Here is a 20687-nt window from a genome sequence, read left to right as displayed (position 1 = left end):
CCCACTCCTGCCCAGCAGAATTATGGAGATATAGACAGGCAACTGGCACCATGGCTGTCACGGGCACCCCCACGATCCATACTATGGATCGCGGGTGCACCCGTGCCTCTCTCCGCTGCCCCGGTCCCACCCCCGTGCACTCACCTCTCCTGGCTCCCGCTCCCGTCCGGACTAGGTCCCGCGCGCGGCAGTGTCTCCAGATTTAAAGGGCCAGTGCGCAGTTGATTGGCGCTGGTCATTTCCTGTTTTGTATTTAACCCTATGTCTCCCATCATTCCCTGCCGGATCTTTTTGCCTCATAGCCTTAAAGAAAGCTTTCAAGCGAGTATTCCTGTGTATTCCTGCGTTCCTGTGTATTCCTGATTCCTGTGTGTCCCCGCTCCTGAGTCCTGTGTTGCCGTGTTACCTAAGTTCCTCCGTGTTGCTGTGTTCCGTGTGCCTGTGTTCCCGTTCCCACCTGCCTGGACCTCCTGTTGCTGAACGCGGACTTGGACTTGACGTTGCATCTCTGCCGCCTGCCCTGACCCTGTGCCTGGACCTGACTACGTGATTGTCATCCGCTAAGGTATCTCGACCTCGGCTGCCACCGCCAGCTAGTCACACTTGGGAACGACCTGGTGGTATCCTGCCGCAGCTAGTCCAACCCGCTTTGCGGCGGGCTCTGGTGAATACCAGGTGCCGCTAGGCTCCGATCCCAGGTGTTGGCTAGTTCCACCTCCCGCGGTGGTCCAGAGGATCCACTGATCCTGACAATGGCACATATATAGTGGGAGTGTCTGATACTTCAGTCCTTCTGGCAAATGGTCCTTAGGCTGATCAACAAAGTTACGCGTATTGTACTGCAGAAAGGCCAAGCACACTTACTCTTCTCAATGCTACCTACTGCAACCCCCACTGCCAAACGCTTTCCTCCCAGGCTTTTTTCTCATAGCGGCACTGGTCCCCAGACTCTGGAAAACTATGAGGATCCCCTCTGCCACGGACCTATCACTCCAGAGGATGGAGGAACTCACCGCTGCCTCACACTCCACAGTAGAGAAATATCTCCAGACCTGGGGACCATGGCTCGACTTTCACCACTCTCCCCCCTTTACCACCTTCCATTGAAGGATAGGCTCTTTCCCCCTTGGGACAGTTTCTAGAAACACTGCACCTGACCATCTTGTAGCCCCCCCCAATCGAAACCTCCATCTTCCCCACAAACTCCCCCCTTGTTTGTTGAGTTTGTATAAAACTCCAATTATTTACATCCCATACTACAGAAATGTTCTTTCAGATTGGCTTTAAGCCCGATTCCTACCGAGCCCGGTTCCCATCTAGATAATATATACGTTGCTCGCTCCTTGGTAGTGACTTTGATTCGCTGTTTTGTGCCATCACCATTGTACATCCTCTATGACAATCTGTAACTGTAAATGGCATATCCTGTATGCAAATTTTTTCAATATAAGCCAAATATTGATTTAAAAAAATTATATGTTACTGGAGAACTTTGTGTTATAATTTATTCACTCCCCCTTGCAAACCCTAACCCCATCCAGTCTCGGATGTCAGCTTGGACCAAGCAGGACTTGTATCATACAAGGTAGTGAATGAATTAAACACAAGGCACTCTGAGGAGCTCCGGTGACATAGCCTGAGTGGCCCAGACTGATTAGCATAATTTTTTATCATATATTGCCTAAATTGTGGTGTATAAAGTTGTAATAAACGAAGTTCTGAGGAGCATAGTTTCTCAGTTACTTCTTAGTTACAAATGTCTATCATCAGTAAACTGATGTTGGATGTCCTTTAAGTTATTTTGAACATTATAACACTACCAACACCTTTAGTTAACAGTATAACCATGAGACTGGGGGTAGGACCACAATTTACCTATGGGACCATGCCTTTCCTAGTTACTCCCCTCGTTCCACAGTCAACAAATAAACAATAAACTGTTCAAGTAATGCCATTCCTGAAATGACTTACAATTTGAGCACAGCTTCATTGTTTGTCCCATAGTTTACAATTGCAAAATCCGTTTATATATTGTGGGGATTTGGCCCAGTAGAGACCGTGGTAGCGGGGTGCTAGGATGCAGTTCAAGACAGGGACACCAGGGTACAGTCCAAACAGGTCTCGCCTGCGTTTATTGCAGCAAAATAAAACCAGCCTTTACATTCAGGTATTTGAATAAACAAAAGAAAACCTACCCGTCAGGGTGCTAACTATACAAATAGTCCACTAGCTCACACTAAACAAAGATCACGTGACTGCTCCAGACACACAGGTCAGAGCTGTGTCCTCTCAGCCTCCTTCCACAGAGAGACAACCCACTCAACTCTGCTGAGTCATTTTATCCAGGCTAATTAGGCTGTTCCCATCACCTGTGTCCAAGGTGCTGGACAAACCCACCTCAGCACTAAGGCCTTGCATAGAAGCAAAACCTAGGGGAAACATACCGCCCATCCACAGTTAACCCCTTCAGTGTCTCACATACCCTCCCCCTCTGTTTGACCCTGTGGGGACGAACACTTTTGGCCATCAGACAGTGGGTACGGGACAGGGCATCGGCATTCCCATGCAATTTTCCTGCTCGATGTTCCACCGTGAATTTAAAATTCTGGAGCATTAGGAACCACCTTGTGACCCTGGCGTTCCTCTCCTTGGCCTGACTCATCCAGGTGAGGGGAGAGTGATCGGTCACCAGTGTAAACTGCCGCCCTACCAAATAATACCTCAGGGATTCCAGAGCCCATTTGATCGCCAAGCACTCCCTCTCAACTATACTATAGTTCTTCTCAGGAGGTGTGAGCTTGCGGCTCAGGAATGTTACAGGATGTTCCTCACCCTCCACTACTTGGGACAGGACAGCCCCCAAGCCCACGTCAGAAGCGTCAGTCTGCACAATAAAGGTCTTGGTGAAGTTAGGGGAGATCAGTATCGGTCCCTCACACAAAACCGTCTTAAGTCGCTGAAACGCCCCCTCAGCCTCTTCACTCCACTTTACCATCACCGCCCTGCTACCCTTAGTCAGGTCAGTCAGAGGTGCCGCTATTGTCGCAAAATCGGGGATAAATCGGCGATAATAGCCCACTATGCCCAGAAAAGCCCTCACTTGCTTCTTGCTCAAAGGTCGTGGCCACTGCTGGATCGCCTCTACTTTATTTACTTGGGGTTTGATGACCCCTCGCCCAATACGGTACCCCAGGTAACGGGCCTCTTCCAGACCCAGTGCACACTTTTGGGGGTTCGCTGTCAGCCCTGCTGCCCTCAGGGAGTCTACCACTGCTTGTACTTTGGCTAGATGACTCTCCCAGTCGTTACTATAGACTATAATGTCATCTAAGTAGGCCGAGGCATAACTCCGGTGAGGTTTTAGCACGAGATCCATTAACCTCTGGAATGTGGCGGGAGCCCCATGTAGCCCAAAGGGGAGTACCACGTACTGAAAAAGCCCATCAGGGGTAACAAAAGCGGTCTTCTCTTTAGCCCTGTCAGTCAGGGGTACCTGCCAATACCCTTTCGTCAGGTCAAGGGTGGAGAAGAACCTAGCCTGTCCAAGTCGTTCTATCAACTCGTCAACCCTGGGCATGGGATAGGAATCAAATTTGGACACCTCGTTCAACTTCCTAAAATCATTGCAGAACCGTAGGGAACCATCAGGTTTGGGAATCAACACAATAGGACTCGACCAGTCACTTTTAGACTCCTCGATAACCCCCAGGTCTAACATCTGCCTGACTTCTTCGGATATGGCAAGCCGGCGCGCTTCAGGGACCCGGTAAGGTTTTTGGTGTACCCGGATGTGGGGTTCGGTTATGATGTCATGCTTGATGACTGAAGTACGTCCCGGTAACTTAGAGAACACATCCATATTTCGGAGCACAAACTCCTTCGCTTCCTGAATCTGGGCCCTGGAGAGGGACTCCGAGATCCGTACTTCAGGCACCTTGGCATCGGGTACACCTACCTCCGGTGTCCCCTTCTTGGAGACAGACGCCTTCTCTACTCCCATGGCCATCAGGGACTCTCTTTCCCTCCATGGCTTTAGGAGGTTCACGTGGTATATCTGTTCGGGTTTCCTCCTCCCCGGCTGAGATACCCTGTAGGTTACCTTCCCCACTCTCTCCATGACCTCATATGGCCCTTGCCATTTGGCCAAGAACTTGCTCTCCACGGTGGGCACCAGAACTAGCACTCTGTCGCCCGGGTTAAAGGTCCTGAGTCTGGCTGACCTATTGTAGACCCTAGACTGGGCCTCTTGTGCCCTTGTCATGTGTTCCTTTACAAGGGGCATTACCGCCGCTATGCGGTCCTGCATAAGGGAGACGTGTTCTATCACACTACGGTGGGGGGTCCTCTCCTGCTCCCAGGTCTCCTTGGCTACATCCAAAAGCCCACGTGGGGAACGGCCATATAACAGCTCAAAGGGTGAGAAACCCGTGGAGGACTGGGGAACTTCACGTATGGCAAACATCAAATAGGGCAACAAACAATCCCAGTCCTTCCCATCTTTGCTGACCACCCTCTTAAGCATCCCCTTCAAGGTCTTATTAAACCTCTCGACCAGGCCATCTGTCTGAGGATGATACACAGAGGTGCGGAGCTGTTTTACCTGTAGTAACTTGCACATCTCCTTCATTACCCTAGACATGAATGGGGTACCCTGGTCAGTCAAGATTTCCTTGGGGAGGCCTGTGCGTGAGAACACCTGGAACAGCTCCCTAGCAATATTTTTGGAGGAGGTGTTCCTTAATGGAATCGCCTCGGGATACCGCGTAGCGTAGTCCAGGATAACTAGGATGTATTGGTGCCCCCTGGAGGATTTGACTATGGGGCCAACCAGATCCATTGCAATCCGTTCAAAGGGCACTTCTATGATCGGTAGCGGGACCAAAGGACTCCTGAAGTGGGAGACCGGGGCAGTAAGTTGACACTCAGGGCAGGAGCTACAATACCGGTTTACCTCCTCCCATACCCCGGGCCAGAAAAATCGCTGCAGGATCCTCTCTCGGGTCTTCTCAGCACCTAAGTGCCCTCCCAGCACATGTTTGTGTGCCAACTCTAGCACCAGCCTACGGTGAGATTGGGGTACTACAAGTTGCTCAACCTCCTCACCCCGTATCTGGTCGACTCTGTACAACAGTTCCCCAATAATCACCATTCGGGGGTATATTTTATCAGCCCCTGGTATTTGGAGTACCCCATTTATCACCTTGACATTCTCCCGTGCTTTAACCAAGGTAGGGTCCTGTAGCTGTGCAGCCCCAAAATTGTCACGGGAAATCTCAAGGTCCAGCATGTCGGCCACCTCCTCGTGGCCCTCGACCTCACCAGCTAGGACCTCTAGGGGAGAGAATTCATCACATGGGGTCACCCCTACTGCTGGTGTGTGTACATCGGCCTCAAAGGGTTCAGGGGCCAAGGCCGGACATACCTGATGTCCATTATCTGCAACAGCACCTGAGGTGGGTCTTCGTCTCCAGAGGTCCCAAAACACCGGTAAGTCTCTGCCGATAATAGCCTCATGAAAAAGGGTCCCCACCACCCCCACTTCATGGGTAACAGTACCACAAGGGGTATGTAGGTTGATGACAGCAGTGGGATATTCGCGAGTGTCCCCATGTATACACAACACTCCCACTCTCCGCCCACTGTATAGTCCAGGATCAACCAAAGTTCCCCGCACCAGGGTGACCAGACTCCCTGAGTCTAGCAAGGCTTCCACTGTGTGACCACCGATTGTGACCATGCATACTTGGGGTTCTGCACCCGTGACTGACTCTGCCGCCAGAACTGGCCGGGCAAACAGTGACACTCGCCGGGTCTGGTTGCAGTCCATTGGCTCCACTGACAGTGGACAGTTGGCAGCAATATGGCCCATTTCATGGCACCTCCAGCACTGGATACGGCCATGACCTCTGTCACGAGCCTCACTGGGTTTCTGGGTATCCACGCCCCCCAATGAACCCCCTCCCAACCTGACATGTCTCCCCTTTTCCGTAGTAGCAGTCTTACCAGCTGGTTTGGTGACCCTGTCACTGGCACTGCTTCGTGTGGGAGAGGTAAGTAGAAGGTCCTCCGTAGCCCGATACCTCTCTACAAGGGACACAAGCTCCTCAGCTTTTGTGGGACCGGCCTGTCCAACCCACCGCTGGAGCCGAGAGGGCAGAGAACGGGTGAACTTGTCGAGGACCACTCTCTCTACCATCTGTGCTGGGGTGCAGTCCTCTGGTTGTAGCCACTTCCGGACAAGATGGATCAGGTCATGCATTTGGGAGCGTGGGGGTAATTTTTCTGAGTAAGCCCACTGGTGGACCCGGCTGGAGCGAACTTGAACGGTGACCCCAAGACGAGCCAGAATCTCCGCCTTTAGCTGGGGGTACTTACGGGCCTCCGTTTCACTCAGGTCGTAGTAAGCCTTCTGCGACTCGCCGGTCAGGAACGGTGCCAGGACATCTGCCCACTGCTCAGCCGGTAACTCCTCTCGTTCAGCTACTCGCTCGAACACAGTGAGATACGCCTCCACGTCGTCGGTCGTCGCCATTTTTTGTAAAGCCTTTTGTACTGCAGCCCGTGCGGAATGCTGGACAACCGGGTACCCTTGCAGACCAGTATGGGACCCCTCAGTAGTCGTCGCTTGCGGTGCTGCCATCATGCCAGAAAACTTCTCCATCATCAGCTGGAACATGGCTCGGGATTCTTCCTGCTGCTGGCGGGACCTCTCCTCCTGCAGCTGAAACATGGCTTGCTGCTGACGGGACCTCTCCTCCTGCTGCTGGAGCATGGCTTGCTGCAGCTGCCGATTAGCCTGGGACTCTTCCTGCTGCTGCTGCCGATTAGCTCTGGCCTCCTCTTGCAGGTATTTAATAAAGTCCTCCATCTTGGCTGTATCCTGCAATTTGCCTGCTGCTTTCACCCAGGCCATGCAATGTTGCAGGATGTATCAAGCCTTTCAGGTGTATGTCTTTTTGAACTGCCCGCAATCCGAAGCACCATATGTGGGGATTTGGCCCAGTAGAGACCGTGGTAGCGGGGTGCTAGGATGCAGTTCAAGACAGGGACACCAGGGTACAGTCCAAACAGGTCTCGCCTGCGTTTATTGCAGCAAAATAAAACCAGCCTTTACATTCAGGTATTTGAATAAACAAAAGAAAACCTACCCGTCAGGGTGCTAACTATACAAATAGTCCACTAGCTCACACTAAACAAAGATCACGTGGCTGCTCCAGACACACAGGTCAGAGCTGTGTCCTCTCAGCCTCCTTCCACAGAGAGACAACCCACTCAACTCTGCTGAGTCATTTTATCCAGGCTAATTAGGCTGTTCCCATCACCTGTGTCCAAGGTGCTGGACAAACCCACCTCAGCACTAAGGCCTTGCATAGAAGCAAAACCTAGGGGAAACATACCGCCCATCCACAGTTAACCCCTTCAGTGTCTCACATACCCTCCCCCTCTGTTTGACCCTGTGGGGACGAACACTTTTGGCCATCAGACAGTGGGTACGGGACAGGGCATCGGCATTCCCATGCAATTTTCCTGCTCGATGTTCCACCGTGAATTTAAAATTCTGGAGCATTAGGAACCACCTTGTGACCCTGGCGTTCCTCTCCTTGGCCTGACTCATCCAGGTGAGGGGAGAGTGATCGGTCACCAGTGTAAACTGCCGCCCTACCAAATAATACCTCAGGGATTCCAGAGCCCATTTGATCGCCAAGCACTCCCTCTCAACTATACTATAGTTCTTCTCAGGAGGTGTGAGCTTGCGGCTCAGGAATGTTACAGGATGTTCCTCACCCTCCACTACTTGGGACAGGACAGCCCCCAAGCCCACGTCAGAAGCGTCAGTCTGCACAATAAAGGTCTTGGTGAAGTTAGGGGAGATCAGTATCGGTCCCTCACACAAAACCGTCTTAAGTCGCTGAAACGCCCCCTCAGCCTCTTCACTCCACTTTACCATCACCGCCCTGCTACCCTTAGTCAGGTCAGTCAGAGGTGCCGCTATTGTCGCAAAATCGGGGATAAATCGGCGATAATAGCCCACTATGCCCAGAAAAGCCCTCACTTGCTTCTTGCTCAAAGGTCGTGGCCACTGCTGGATCGCCTCTACTTTATTTACTTGGGGTTTGATGACCCCTCGCCCAATACGGTACCCCAGGTAACGGGCCTCTTCCAGACCCAGTGCACACTTTTGGGGGTTCGCTGTCAGCCCTGCTGCCCTCAGGGAGTCTACCACTGCTTGTACTTTGGCTAGATGACTCTCCCAGTCGTTACTATAGACTATAATGTCATCTAAGTAGGCCGAGGCATAACTCCGGTGAGGTTTTAGCACGAGATCCATTAACCTCTGGAATGTGGCGGGAGCCCCATGTAGCCCAAAGGGGAGTACCACGTACTGAAAAAGCCCATCAGGGGTAACAAAAGCGGTCTTCTCTTTAGCCCTGTCAGTCAGGGGTACCTGCCAATACCCTTTCGTCAGGTCAAGGGTGGAGAAGAACCTAGCCTGTCCAAGTCGTTCTATCAACTCGTCAACCCTGGGCATGGGATAGGAATCAAATTTGGACACCTCGTTCAACTTCCTAAAATCATTGCAGAACCGTAGGGAACCATCAGGTTTGGGAATCAACACAATAGGACTCGACCAGTCACTTTTAGACTCCTCGATAACCCCCAGGTCTAACATCTGCCTGACTTCTTCGGATATGGCAAGCCGGCGCGCTTCAGGGACCCGGTAAGGTTTTTGGTGTACCCGGATGTGGGGTTCGGTTATGATGTCATGCTTGATGACTGAAGTACGTCCCGGTAACTTAGAGAACACATCCATATTTCGGAGCACAAACTCCTTCGCTTCCTGAATCTGGGCCCTGGAGAGGGACTCCGAGATCCGTACTTCAGGCACCTTGGCATCGGGTACACCTACCTCCGGTGTCCCCTTCTTGGAGACAGACGCCTTCTCTACTCCCATGGCCATCAGGGACTCTCTTTCCCTCCATGGCTTTAGGAGGTTCACGTGGTATATCTGTTCGGGTTTCCTCCTCCCCGGCTGAGATACCCTGTAGGTTACCTTCCCCACTCTCTCCATGACCTCATATGGCCCTTGCCATTTGGCCAAGAACTTGCTCTCCACGGTGGGCACCAGAACTAGCACTCTGTCGCCCGGGTTAAAGGTCCTGAGTCTGGCTGACCTATTGTAGACCCTAGACTGGGCCTCTTGTGCCCTTGTCATGTGTTCCTTTACAAGGGGCATTACCGCCGCTATGCGGTCCTGCATAAGGGAGACGTGTTCTATCACACTACGGTGGGGGGTCCTCTCCTGCTCCCAGGTCTCCTTGGCTACATCCAAAAGCCCACGTGGGGAACGGCCATATAACAGCTCAAAGGGTGAGAAACCCGTGGAGGACTGGGGAACTTCACGTATGGCAAACATCAAATAGGGCAACAAACAATCCCAGTCCTTCCCATCTTTGCTGACCACCCTCTTAAGCATCCCCTTCAAGGTCTTATTAAACCTCTCGACCAGGCCATCTGTCTGAGGATGATACACAGAGGTGCGGAGCTGTTTTACCTGTAGTAACTTGCACATCTCCTTCATTACCCTAGACATGAATGGGGTACCCTGGTCAGTCAAGATTTCCTTGGGGAGGCCTGTGCGTGAGAACACCTGGAACAGCTCCCTAGCAATATTTTTGGAGGAGGTGTTCCTTAATGGAATCGCCTCGGGATACCGCGTAGCGTAGTCCAGGATAACTAGGATGTATTGGTGCCCCCTGGAGGATTTGACTATGGGGCCAACCAGATCCATTGCAATCCGTTCAAAGGGCACTTCTATGATCGGTAGCGGGACCAAAGGACTCCTGAAGTGGGAGACCGGGGCAGTAAGTTGACACTCAGGGCAGGAGCTACAATACCGGTTTACCTCCTCCCATACCCCGGGCCAGAAAAATCGCTGCAGGATCCTCTCTCGGGTCTTCTCAGCACCTAAGTGCCCTCCCAGCACATGTTTGTGTGCCAACTCTAGCACCAGCCTACGGTGAGATTGGGGTACTACAAGTTGCTCAACCTCCTCACCCCGTATCTGGTCGACTCTGTACAACAGTTCCCCAATAATCACCATTCGGGGGTATATTTTATCAGCCCCTGGTATTTGGAGTACCCCATTTATCACCTTGACATTCTCCCGTGCTTTAACCAAGGTAGGGTCCTGTAGCTGTGCAGCCCCAAAATTGTCACGGGAAATCTCAAGGTCCAGCATGTCGGCCACCTCCTCGTGGCCCTCGACCTCACCAGCTAGGACCTCTAGGGGAGAGAATTCATCACATGGGGTCACCCCTACTGCTGGTGTGTGTACATCGGCCTCAAAGGGTTCAGGGGCCAAGGCCGGACATACCTGATGTCCATTATCTGCAACAGCACCTGAGGTGGGTCTTCGTCTCCAGAGGTCCCAAAACACCGGTAAGTCTCTGCCGATAATAGCCTCATGAAAAAGGGTCCCCACCACCCCCACTTCATGGGTAACAGTACCACAAGGGGTATGTAGGTTGATGACAGCAGTGGGATATTCGCGAGTGTCCCCATGTATACACAACACTCCCACTCTCCGCCCACTGTATAGTCCAGGATCAACCAAAGTTCCCCGCACCAGGGTGACCAGACTCCCTGAGTCTAGCAAGGCTTCCACTGTGTGACCACCGATTGTGACCATGCATACTTGGGGTTCTGCACCCGTGACTGACTCTGCCGCCAGAACTGGCCGGGCAAACAGTGACACTCGCCGGGTCTGGTTGCAGTCCATTGGCTCCACTGACAGTGGACAGTTGGCAGCAATATGGCCCATTTCATGGCACCTCCAGCACTGGATACGGCCATGACCTCTGTCACGAGCCTCACTGGGTTTCTGGGTATCCACGCCCCCCAATGAACCCCCTCCCAACCTGACATGTCTCCCCTTTTCCGTAGTAGCAGTCTTACCAGCTGGTTTGGTGACCCTGTCACTGGCACTGCTTCGTGTGGGAGAGGTAAGTAGAAGGTCCTCCGTAGCCCGATACCTCTCTACAAGGGACACAAGCTCCTCAGCTTTTGTGGGACCGGCCTGTCCAACCCACCGCTGGAGCCGAGAGGGCAGAGAACGGGTGAACTTGTCGAGGACCACTCTCTCTACCATCTGTGCTGGGGTGCAGTCCTCTGGTTGTAGCCACTTCCGGACAAGATGGATCAGGTCATGCATTTGGGAGCGTGGGGGTAATTTTTCTGAGTAAGCCCACTGGTGGACCCGGCTGGAGCGAACTTGAACGGTGACCCCAAGACGAGCCAGAATCTCCGCCTTTAGCTGGGGGTACTTACGGGCCTCCGTTTCACTCAGGTCGTAGTAAGCCTTCTGCGACTCGCCGGTCAGGAACGGTGCCAGGACATCTGCCCACTGCTCAGCCGGTAACTCCTCTCGTTCAGCTACTCGCTCGAACACAGTGAGATACGCCTCCACGTCGTCGGTCGTCGCCATTTTTTGTAAAGCCTTTTGTACTGCAGCCCGTGCGGAATGCTGGACAACCGGGTACCCTTGCAGACCAGTATGGGACCCCTCAGTAGTCGTCGCTTGCGGTGCTGCCATCATGCCAGAAAACTTCTCCATCATCAGCTGGAACATGGCTCGGGATTCTTCCTGCTGCTGGCGGGACCTCTCCTCCTGCAGCTGAAACATGGCTTGCTGCTGACGGGACCTCTCCTCCTGCTGCTGGAGCATGGCTTGCTGCAGCTGCCGATTAGCCTGGGACTCTTCCTGCTGCTGCTGCCGATTAGCTCTGGCCTCCTCTTGCAGGTATTTAATAAAGTCCTCCATCTTGGCTGTATCCTGCAATTTGCCTGCTGCTTTCACCCAGGCCATGCAATGTTGCAGGATGTATCAAGCCTTTCAGGTGTATGTCTTTTTGAACTGCCCGCAATCCGAAGCACCATATGTGGGGATTTGGCCCAGTAGAGACCGTGGTAGCGGGGTGCTAGGATGCAGTTCAAGACAGGGACACCAGGGTACAGTCCAAACAGGTCTCGCCTGCGTTTATTGCAGCAAAATAAAACCAGCCTTTACATTCAGGTATTTGAATAAACAAAAGAAAACCTACCCGTCAGGGTGCTAACTATACAAATAGTCCACTAGCTCACACTAAACAAAGATCACGTGGCTGCTCCAGACACACAGGTCAGAGCTGTGTCCTCTCAGCCTCCTTCCACAGAGAGACAACCCACTCAACTCTGCTGAGTCATTTTATCCAGGCTAATTAGGCTGTTCCCATCACCTGTGTCCAAGGTGCTGGACAAACCCACCTCAGCACTAAGGCCTTGCATAGAAGCAAAACCTAGGGGAAACATACCGCCCATCCACAGTTAACCCCTTCAGTGTCTCACAATATTTAGAGAATTATTTAAACATTAGTATGGTATCATCATAGGATCAAGGGATATAACCAAATGTGCAATACTGCTTATCCCGGGTACATCGGATACTATTAGCATATATGATGTACAAAAAAATTGCAATATGCACGAACTGTAAATATCCTAATAAATTTGTTCCCTCAATGGAAATTTGATTATTGCTTTAATAGAAAAAAGTATATAACCAGATATTATAACATCACATAAAATGTCAATACATGTTATTGTGCAGGGCCTACACTTTTAAAATCTTAATATATAAAAAAAATATCAATAAGAAGTCCACACACCTCTGTCCAGACAAAAAAGTCCAACTTAATGAACGAATGATTGTAATCAATAAAGAATATTTTGCTCTTGTGTTAAAACATTGTTGAATAAACATTTGGCTATATAATGTGGGTTTTGATTTCTTTTCACCACTATAGATATTTGTTTTTTATAGAATGATAAAGTTGTAGTAGATTCTTATTGAGTGAGTAGGTACATAAAGAGATATAATCAACTTACCACCGGCATCCCGGGGACAAGTAGTGTGTTTGTATCTTACTCTACTCACTGGAATCCTTGCGCACCATGGGTGTAAGAATGGCAGAGGCCGGATCGTGATCTCAATATGCGGCTTAGGTAATTTGTCAGAGACTTTTCTTTCTGTGCGGTCCTGTGGATTTTCTCAACACTTCACTCCACTCCAATTTGGAGATAACAATAAAAGGGTTTTTAAACCTCTCTAGCTTTGATCTTTAGCTTGTCAGTGTTGTCTCAATAGACGTGTTTCAAAGGCTCCGCCTCCTTCATCAGTAGCATCATTTATTCAACAATGTTTTAACACAAGAGGAAAATGTTCTTGATTGATTACAATCAATCATTCATTTAGTTGGACTTTTTTGTCTGGACAGAAGTGGGTGTACTTTATAGACTGACATTGTAAATGTCTTATTATTTGATTTGATATTTTCTCTTACCTTTTCAGCTCGTAGCTGCTGCACTAGCCGGTCCTGCTCCCTCACCACCTTGTGTTGCTCGCACAGCCTACCCAGGAGTTTCTGGTTAAAAGAAATATAATGTCCTTATAATGTACTGCTACTCTGTTCTCATATCACAAGTATAAAATAGTGTCTACATATGAACACATACATATATTTTCTCATAAGGACAACTTACATCTGTGTCCTGTTCATTAAATTTGTAGCTTTGCAAAGCCTCTCTGTATGGATCTGCATAAGGAGAGACCTAAGGAGGGAATCCAAATCAAATAAAGTTAGCATTAAGTAATATCTATGGTATCAAATATGTAAAATAACTTTTAGCATTAAAGGAAACCTACCACTTGAAGTGGCAGGTTTCCGATGGCAATACCGGGCACCAGCTCAGGGTGAGCTGGTGCCGGAGCTTATTTTAGTTAGTGTTTTAAACCGCGGTATCGCGGTTTAAAACACTTTTTAAACTTTATAGCCGGCGCAGGCAGGTACGCGCTCGGCGCTTACCGTGCGCGCGGCTACATAGGAAGTGAATGAGAGCCGCGCGCATGGTAAGCGCCGAGCGCGTACCTGCCTGCGCCGGCTATAAAGTTTAAAATAAGCTCCGGCACCAGCTCACCCTGAGCTCACCCAAGTGGTAGGTTTCCTTTAAGTTCAAAAACTGAGTGACCTGCACTGCTGAGCCACATTTTAGGGTTTTGGAGGCTTTAATAAATCCAAAATGTTTTAAGCTAAAAGACTCATAGAAATAACAAGATAAGGTCACTCAGCTCCTGAAAAGGCTTGAAGGGATGAATGAGTTTATTACTTTTATGACATCTGAAGTTGTAGAAGCTGTTTATTCCCAGTGTTAGCCCTAATATAGAGCCTCTTTCCCTTATTATATTTCAAAATGTATGTAAGTAAATGACACTCATGTGGATGGCACATTGATTATAGTGATTTTGCTATAAATGGCTCTTACCAACAAATGTGCACAGATTAATCTGTTTATACGGACAGTACCCGAGATAATCCACATTTACTGCATGGTGGGTAGTTACAATGTATCACGTCTCATGTGGGAATGGGAATGAGTTGTGTCATGCAGAGTGAAAGTGACACTTTGTGTTCTCTTACTTGCATGAAGATCTGTGCTCTGGGTGAGGAGTGTACCATATTATTCACCATGCTGATCAAAGTCTCACTCTCACTCATCTGCAGCAGTAGGTGGGGGGAAACAGAGGGTGAAGAATAATTCCAGTCATAGCATTCACACTGACATTTTATGAGCCATTCACTGTGTTCTACACTATGTTACACCTAGTGGTCTGCATCTGAGTATAAGATAAGAAAGTAAAGCGAGTCTCTGTTGCTGTTACAGCAACCTCAATAACACTGTTATGAATTCATTATACACCTATTATTCAAAATACAGTGTTCCTATCTCATACTTTCAATCATTATATTTCGTGTTTCTGCTGAATGTATTCTCTAGGAAAGGATCCTGGCACATATGTTAAGCCTGACCATAGAAGATGGTGCTCTTTTGTTCTCCTTTAGATGATATACATCAGGATTTCCATTTGTTTTTACTACGTATTTTTCTTTTGTTTACCATGTATCCACCTGGATATCACTGAATGGAAAAATCGAATGGAAACCTCTGACAGACACTAAAGAAATAGTGTAATAGCAATATATGAGGAGGGTAGAGGGTAGAATGAGTAGCAGGTGAGTGCAAGTCACATAAATAGTGTTAGTCCTCAAACACACTCAGGGTTATATATCATTGGTTGTGCTTGGATTTTTTGACTTTTTTATTTCAAAAAGTCACACAGGGCAATTCTCACCAAAGTAACATAGAAGCATTACCTGACAGATTTATCAATATGCCGGCTAGTGCAAGGCTGTGCAGTGCCAGATTTATATATGGCGACCTTTTAAAAATTTGCTAATTCACTCCAGTCCCCACCTTGTATATGCAAAGCACATGTGATTTTTTTTTATGCAAGTTTTTGACAAAAAGCCGCAAAAACAGAACAAAGCTACTATAATAAATCTGACAGACAGCAGAGCTCCAAAGGCATTCTTTGAACTCTAACCTAGAAAATACAGGCAGTCCCCGGGTTACATACAAGATAGGGTCTGGAGGTTTGTTCTTAAGTTGAATTTGTATGTAAGTCGAAACTGTATATTTTATAATTGTAGATCCAGACAAAAAAAAATTTGGCCCCAGTGACAATTGGAGTTTAAACATTTTTTGCTGTAATGGGACCAAGGATCATCAATAAAGCTTCATAACAGACATATTACAGATGATTATTGCAGTCTGGGACTATAGTAAAGCATTCAGAAAGCTTCACCAGAGGTCAGAGGGGTCTGTCTGTAACTATGGGTTGTCTGTAAGTCGGGTGTCCTTAAGTAGGGGACCGCCTGTAATCAATCTAGCTTTCAGGACTCCGGTGAAGTCAAATCTTCTTTACTGGCACATCTTGATCGGAAGAAAAACAGTGAAAACTTTCAACGCGTTTCTGCCGCATACATGCACCAAAACGCGCTGGCCAGTTTTAAATTTGATTTTGTCTAATAAAGATGCGCCAATAAAGAAGATTTGACTTCACCGAAGACGAGAGCTGTAGCAATTATTTCCTTGCTTGCTGTTTGTACGTCCATGACGGTGTGGATAGGTCCGGGTACTCAGCATAGTATATGGTGGTGAGCTAGAACAAACTTTTTTTGTGCAGTAATAGAACTGTCCCAAGAAAATGTCCCAATGATAAATAACCCTCACTGTACTTGCTGTGTAAAATATGGATAGATTGAAATTCAACCTTAACAGGCTGTTTTCTTCTACAGATTATATTTCACTGCCAGAGGTAATTCTTTGGTCATTTTACCATCAGACAACCCTTTTAACAAAAAATTTGTTATATATGTACCGTATATACTCGAGTATAAGCCCACCCGAGTAGAAGCCAAGGCACATAATTTTACTACCAAAAACTGGGAAATGTATTGGTCACAGACTCCCCAGTATATGGCCAGCCCCTTGTAGTATATAGATAGCCAGCCCCCTGTAGTATATAGCCAGCCAGCCCCTTGTAGTATATAGCCAGCCATCCCCCTTTAGTATATAGCCAGCCACCCCCCTTTAGTATATAGCCAGCCCCGCCATCCCCTGTAGTATATAGCTAGCCCCCTGAAGTATACAGCCAGCTAGCCCCCTCTAGTATATAGCCAGCAAACCCCCAGTAGTATATAGCCAGCCCCTTGTAGTATATAGATAGCCAGCCCCCTGTAGTATATAGCCAGCCAGCCCCTTGTAGTATATAGCCAGCCATCCCCTTTTAGTATATAGCCAGCCACCCCCCTTTAGTATATAGCCAGCCCCCACCATCCCCTTTAGTATATAGCTAGCCCCCTGAAGTATACAGCCAGCTAGCCCCCTCTAGTATATAGCCAGCCCCCTATAGATATAGCCATGCCCCTGTAGTATATAGCCAGCCATCCCCTTGTAGTATATAGCCAGCCACCCCCTTCAGTATATAGCTAGCCAGCCCCCTGTAGTATATAGCCTGCCATCCAACTTTAGTGTATAGCCACCCCCTTTAGTATATAGCAGCCATCCCCTTTAGTATATAGCCAGCTAGCCCTCTGTAGTATATATCCAGCCCTCTTTAGTATATAGCCAGCCCCTTATAATATATAGCCAACCAGCCCCCTTTAGTATATAGCCAGCCCCCTGTAGTATCTAGCCAGCCATTCCCCTTTAGTATCTAGCCATCACCCTTTAGCCAGCCACCCCCTTAAGTATATAGCCAGCTACCCCATATAGCATATAGCCAGCCACATTTAGTATATAGCCAGTCCCGTGTAGTATATAGACAGCCCCCTTTAGTATATAGTCAGCCCCATGAAGTATAAATTGCTCACCTTTCCGACGCCCCGAGCAGGTTCTCTTCTTGCTTCAGCTCCAGGTCAGCGACAGGTCTGTGCACACGCTATGATGTCAGAGGCCTCTGCACACGAACCTGCTGCTGCTGGCGGAAGAAGGGAAGACCTGTGGGTGGTGCCGGATAGGTGAGTTTTGACTTTATTTTTTCTTGACTGGATTATAATTTTTTGTGCTGAAAAACTTGGCTTATACTCGAGTATATGCGGTATAATTATGTATTAATTTGATCAAGTTTATGGACAGGATTTATTGTATATTTTCATTCTGTGTTGCTTGGTTCCAAAGACAACTTTTATGTTTACGCTGACAAAATACAGATGCTTTCAAGCAGGGGACAGGTAAGGGCTACAAAAAGTACAATCTAAGAAACAGAGGGAAGGAAGGTCAGACACTGTGCCACAGTGACACCCACACAATGTAAGGAGGGATGGACATAGCTCTGTGGCTTCCTACCTGCTGGTCCAAAAAATCAAGGTGCCTCTGTAACTGAAGATCTAACATTTCATCCTGTGGGGAAGGGGAAGCAGCGGCAGGAGACAAACAAAGGGTTAAAAATGCAAAGCTAAGCAAAAGCTGGGCTGGGAGCCTCCAACCCCACATTTACTTACAAATAACGAACTACTAGGCAGGGCTGCGGAGGTAAGTGCAATATAGCGCTAAAGCAGGGAAGGAAAGATGACATGCCATGCAACACCTATGGCAATCCATACTTCATTCATGTGGCACAATATTTACTGTACAAAACATAAGAAACACAATGCATGCAACACATACAGAGTCCAGTGAACTGTAAAGTTGGTAAGACCCAAGAATGCATGTTACATAGAGAATCTATGCTTTAGGAGACAATTAAATACTAAAATATTCCAAGCCTAGAATGCATGTTCATGTAGTCCTCAAAGGCCTCCAGTGAACTTTCCATACGGAAATCACATTAATGCCCCATTTTCTGTGGCAAATGTGTTTGAAAGTATATTTCTATTTCGTTGCAGCCCTAGATGGTGCTCTAGTAGTAAGCTTACTTTTATATCTTTTCTTTAGGTGATGTTGGCAATAGTTATCCGTTCTTATATGAAAGAGGAGTCCTAACATCTAGCAACTCATAAAAATATAATTTGTTTTATATAGACTTTGTGGATGAAAACAGATGATGCACTTTCCACCTGATCGATACATTACTTGTTAATTCAATTGTACAATAATACAACCCTACAGGTTTCCAAACAGAACAGATATTTAGTAACTTACATTACCCTTTTCACAGGAAAATCATTTATATTATCAACATCAACAGAAATGTAACAACCAACAATCCATTGGCAAATATATGAGTAGCCTTGGTATATTATTGATTGAGTACAACACTCAATGCTGAGGCCAATAAAATGCTTTGTTTAATGGAAACCAAGCCTAACTGAAAGCACAGGTATCCCAGGGTTACAAATCAAACCCTAAAGTGAGTTATAATATGTGATTGGTGTTTTATTTGTCACACTCTATTGTAACATTTGTGCATTACTGTGATCACAGCAGGTAGAGAATGATGAAGGGAAAGTGGAGCTGAGACTATGGAAAAGCAGACAAAACAAAGGGAAAAACCACAGAAACATTTATGTAAAATGACACTGGAGATAAGGGCTGCAAAAGTAAAGTAATAGTGTAAAGATATGTCCTGCACTCTATGTTATGCGCTTGGTCCCAATAGAGTACCTGTAACTGCCAAAAACTCCAAATCCAAGGACAGCACAGAACTCATTTGTAGCATATCCAAATTAATTGATGAAGAATATACAGTATGAAATTCCAGCAAGAAAAAGAACTTATTTTTTGTCAATCTCAGATCATGTTTAATGTTTCTGTTAGAGCTCTTTTTTTTAAACTCAAGTGCTGTGATATTCTAGGAATTAGCAAAAACAAAAGTGACTTAAAGGGAACCTATCAGCTGAAATTGAGCTAACAAGCCTACTGTAAGGTGGATGTACAAAGTTACTTATTTCTCTGGATGCAGGACTATCTATAAAACTACATTCACACGACAGTAGGGGGACGTATGTACAACCACAAACATTGGAAATTTTCTTTTGTACCATTTAACCTGACTTAGGTCCAGGCCATTTTCTTCATTTCATTTTTCCAATCCCGCATTCTAAAAGTCAGAACTTTTTTATTTTTTCCATTTACAGAGCCATGGGTTGCTACTGTGGCACAAGTTGTACTTGTGGCAACATATTTGTTCTGTGCTACATGTCCTCTGGCAGAGGCCCTCAGGTGCCTAATGACAAAAACAGAACTGATCCTAGTGTAATATTGACCCTAAATCACTAAACAATTAAAAGACTACATAAATTGTAATTAAGCAGCTTGGTCCTTATAGGTGATTTGATCTACACATACAAATATATGTGCGGGCAGTACAAGGATATAGCCTATGAAGTATTCTTTCCAAGAACTGTGAGAAGGCTACCTTTAGTATAAAGGAAAGGAGATTATGATAGGTAAAGGTAGTTAAACTATGGAATATCTACAAAAAGTAGTATAGTGTAGATAACATGTTGTTTTATCTAGTCCTATTAAGTATGATGTTATGCACAAATCAATATCAGGTCATCTTAATTACTTTCAAAACAGCATGACTCAAACCTACCTGTGTTTCAACATTTGGTTGGTAAACAGTGGGGCACACAGGAAACGCAGCAATTTTTTACATACTGTAATTATTGTTGTGCATAATCAAACACTACCCTCAAAGGTGAACACCATGACCAACCACCGTTCAAGAAGCCACATACTGATTATGTCATTAGACTACTCTATGGTGCACCATGTGTTTTCATATTCTCCCAAAAGGTACTATGGCAAAAAACTATGAAAAAGGGTCTAATGACAAATGACATTAATGCTTATAATGAATCCAAAACTGGTTATTGGTTCCTTTAGGGTTCTTTGTAACAAACTAAGGGAGTTGGAGTTCTGGAGGTAAAAGGTTCATCCAAAAAATGTTCTGATGGCCACATCTGGAGTGGGATTGGATTTTTCTCCTTATATAGAATAATTAGGGTCCACTCTATAAGGGTTTCTTTTTACCTCTGAATCAAGACTATATAATTATATTTTAGACTTTTTCACATTTATTAAATATGCAACAAGGTACCATATTTTTTTTTAAATCATCAAAAAATGTAGTGAATTTTTTCTCACAATTAATGGATATTAATAGTTGACTAGTTGAGGTGTGAAAACTGGCATCCCAATGAAGACATAACCAGAAGCTCCATCCATAGTGTAGAGGTGGTTCCTGCTGACTGCAGCCATGGCTTCCATTCACTTCAACAAAAGTGAGAAGGACAGGTGCTACA

The 20687-nt window shown here is 47.1% G+C and overlaps 1 protein-coding gene across 19 annotated transcripts in view; it reads right to left on the bottom strand.

Moving 5' to 3' along the window:
• The window catches only part of PLEKHA6 (pleckstrin homology domain containing A6), a 129924-nt gene that overhangs the window by 18746 nt on the left and 90491 nt on the right, over positions 1 to 20687 (bottom strand). For 14 of the 19 annotated variants that reach the window (XR_011853304.1, XM_072137562.1, XM_072137564.1 and 11 more), the window contains 4 exons: positions 17785 to 17838; positions 14514 to 14591; positions 13579 to 13647; positions 13380 to 13460 (listed from right to left, as the gene is read on the bottom strand). Coding sequence is in view for 18 of the 19 variants with exons in the window: in XM_072137562.1 (XP_071993663.1) it covers positions 13380 to 13460; positions 13579 to 13647; positions 14514 to 14591; positions 17785 to 17838 (282 nt within the window). In the remaining variant the exon portion in view is untranslated. The remainder of the gene's footprint in view (positions 1 to 13379; positions 13461 to 13578; positions 13648 to 14513; positions 14592 to 17784; positions 17839 to 20687) is intronic. The other 5 variants (XM_072137559.1, XM_072137571.1, XM_072137568.1 and 2 more) reach the window with 3 other exon arrangements.

Source organism: Engystomops pustulosus, chromosome 2, assembly GCF_040894005.1.
Source record: "Engystomops pustulosus chromosome 2, aEngPut4.maternal, whole genome shotgun sequence".
In the NCBI taxonomy this organism is placed as follows: Eukaryota; Metazoa; Chordata; class Amphibia; order Anura; family Leptodactylidae; genus Engystomops; species Engystomops pustulosus.
Note: the sequence above shows the minus strand (reverse complement) of the source record. Positions and strands in the feature narration are given on the sequence as shown.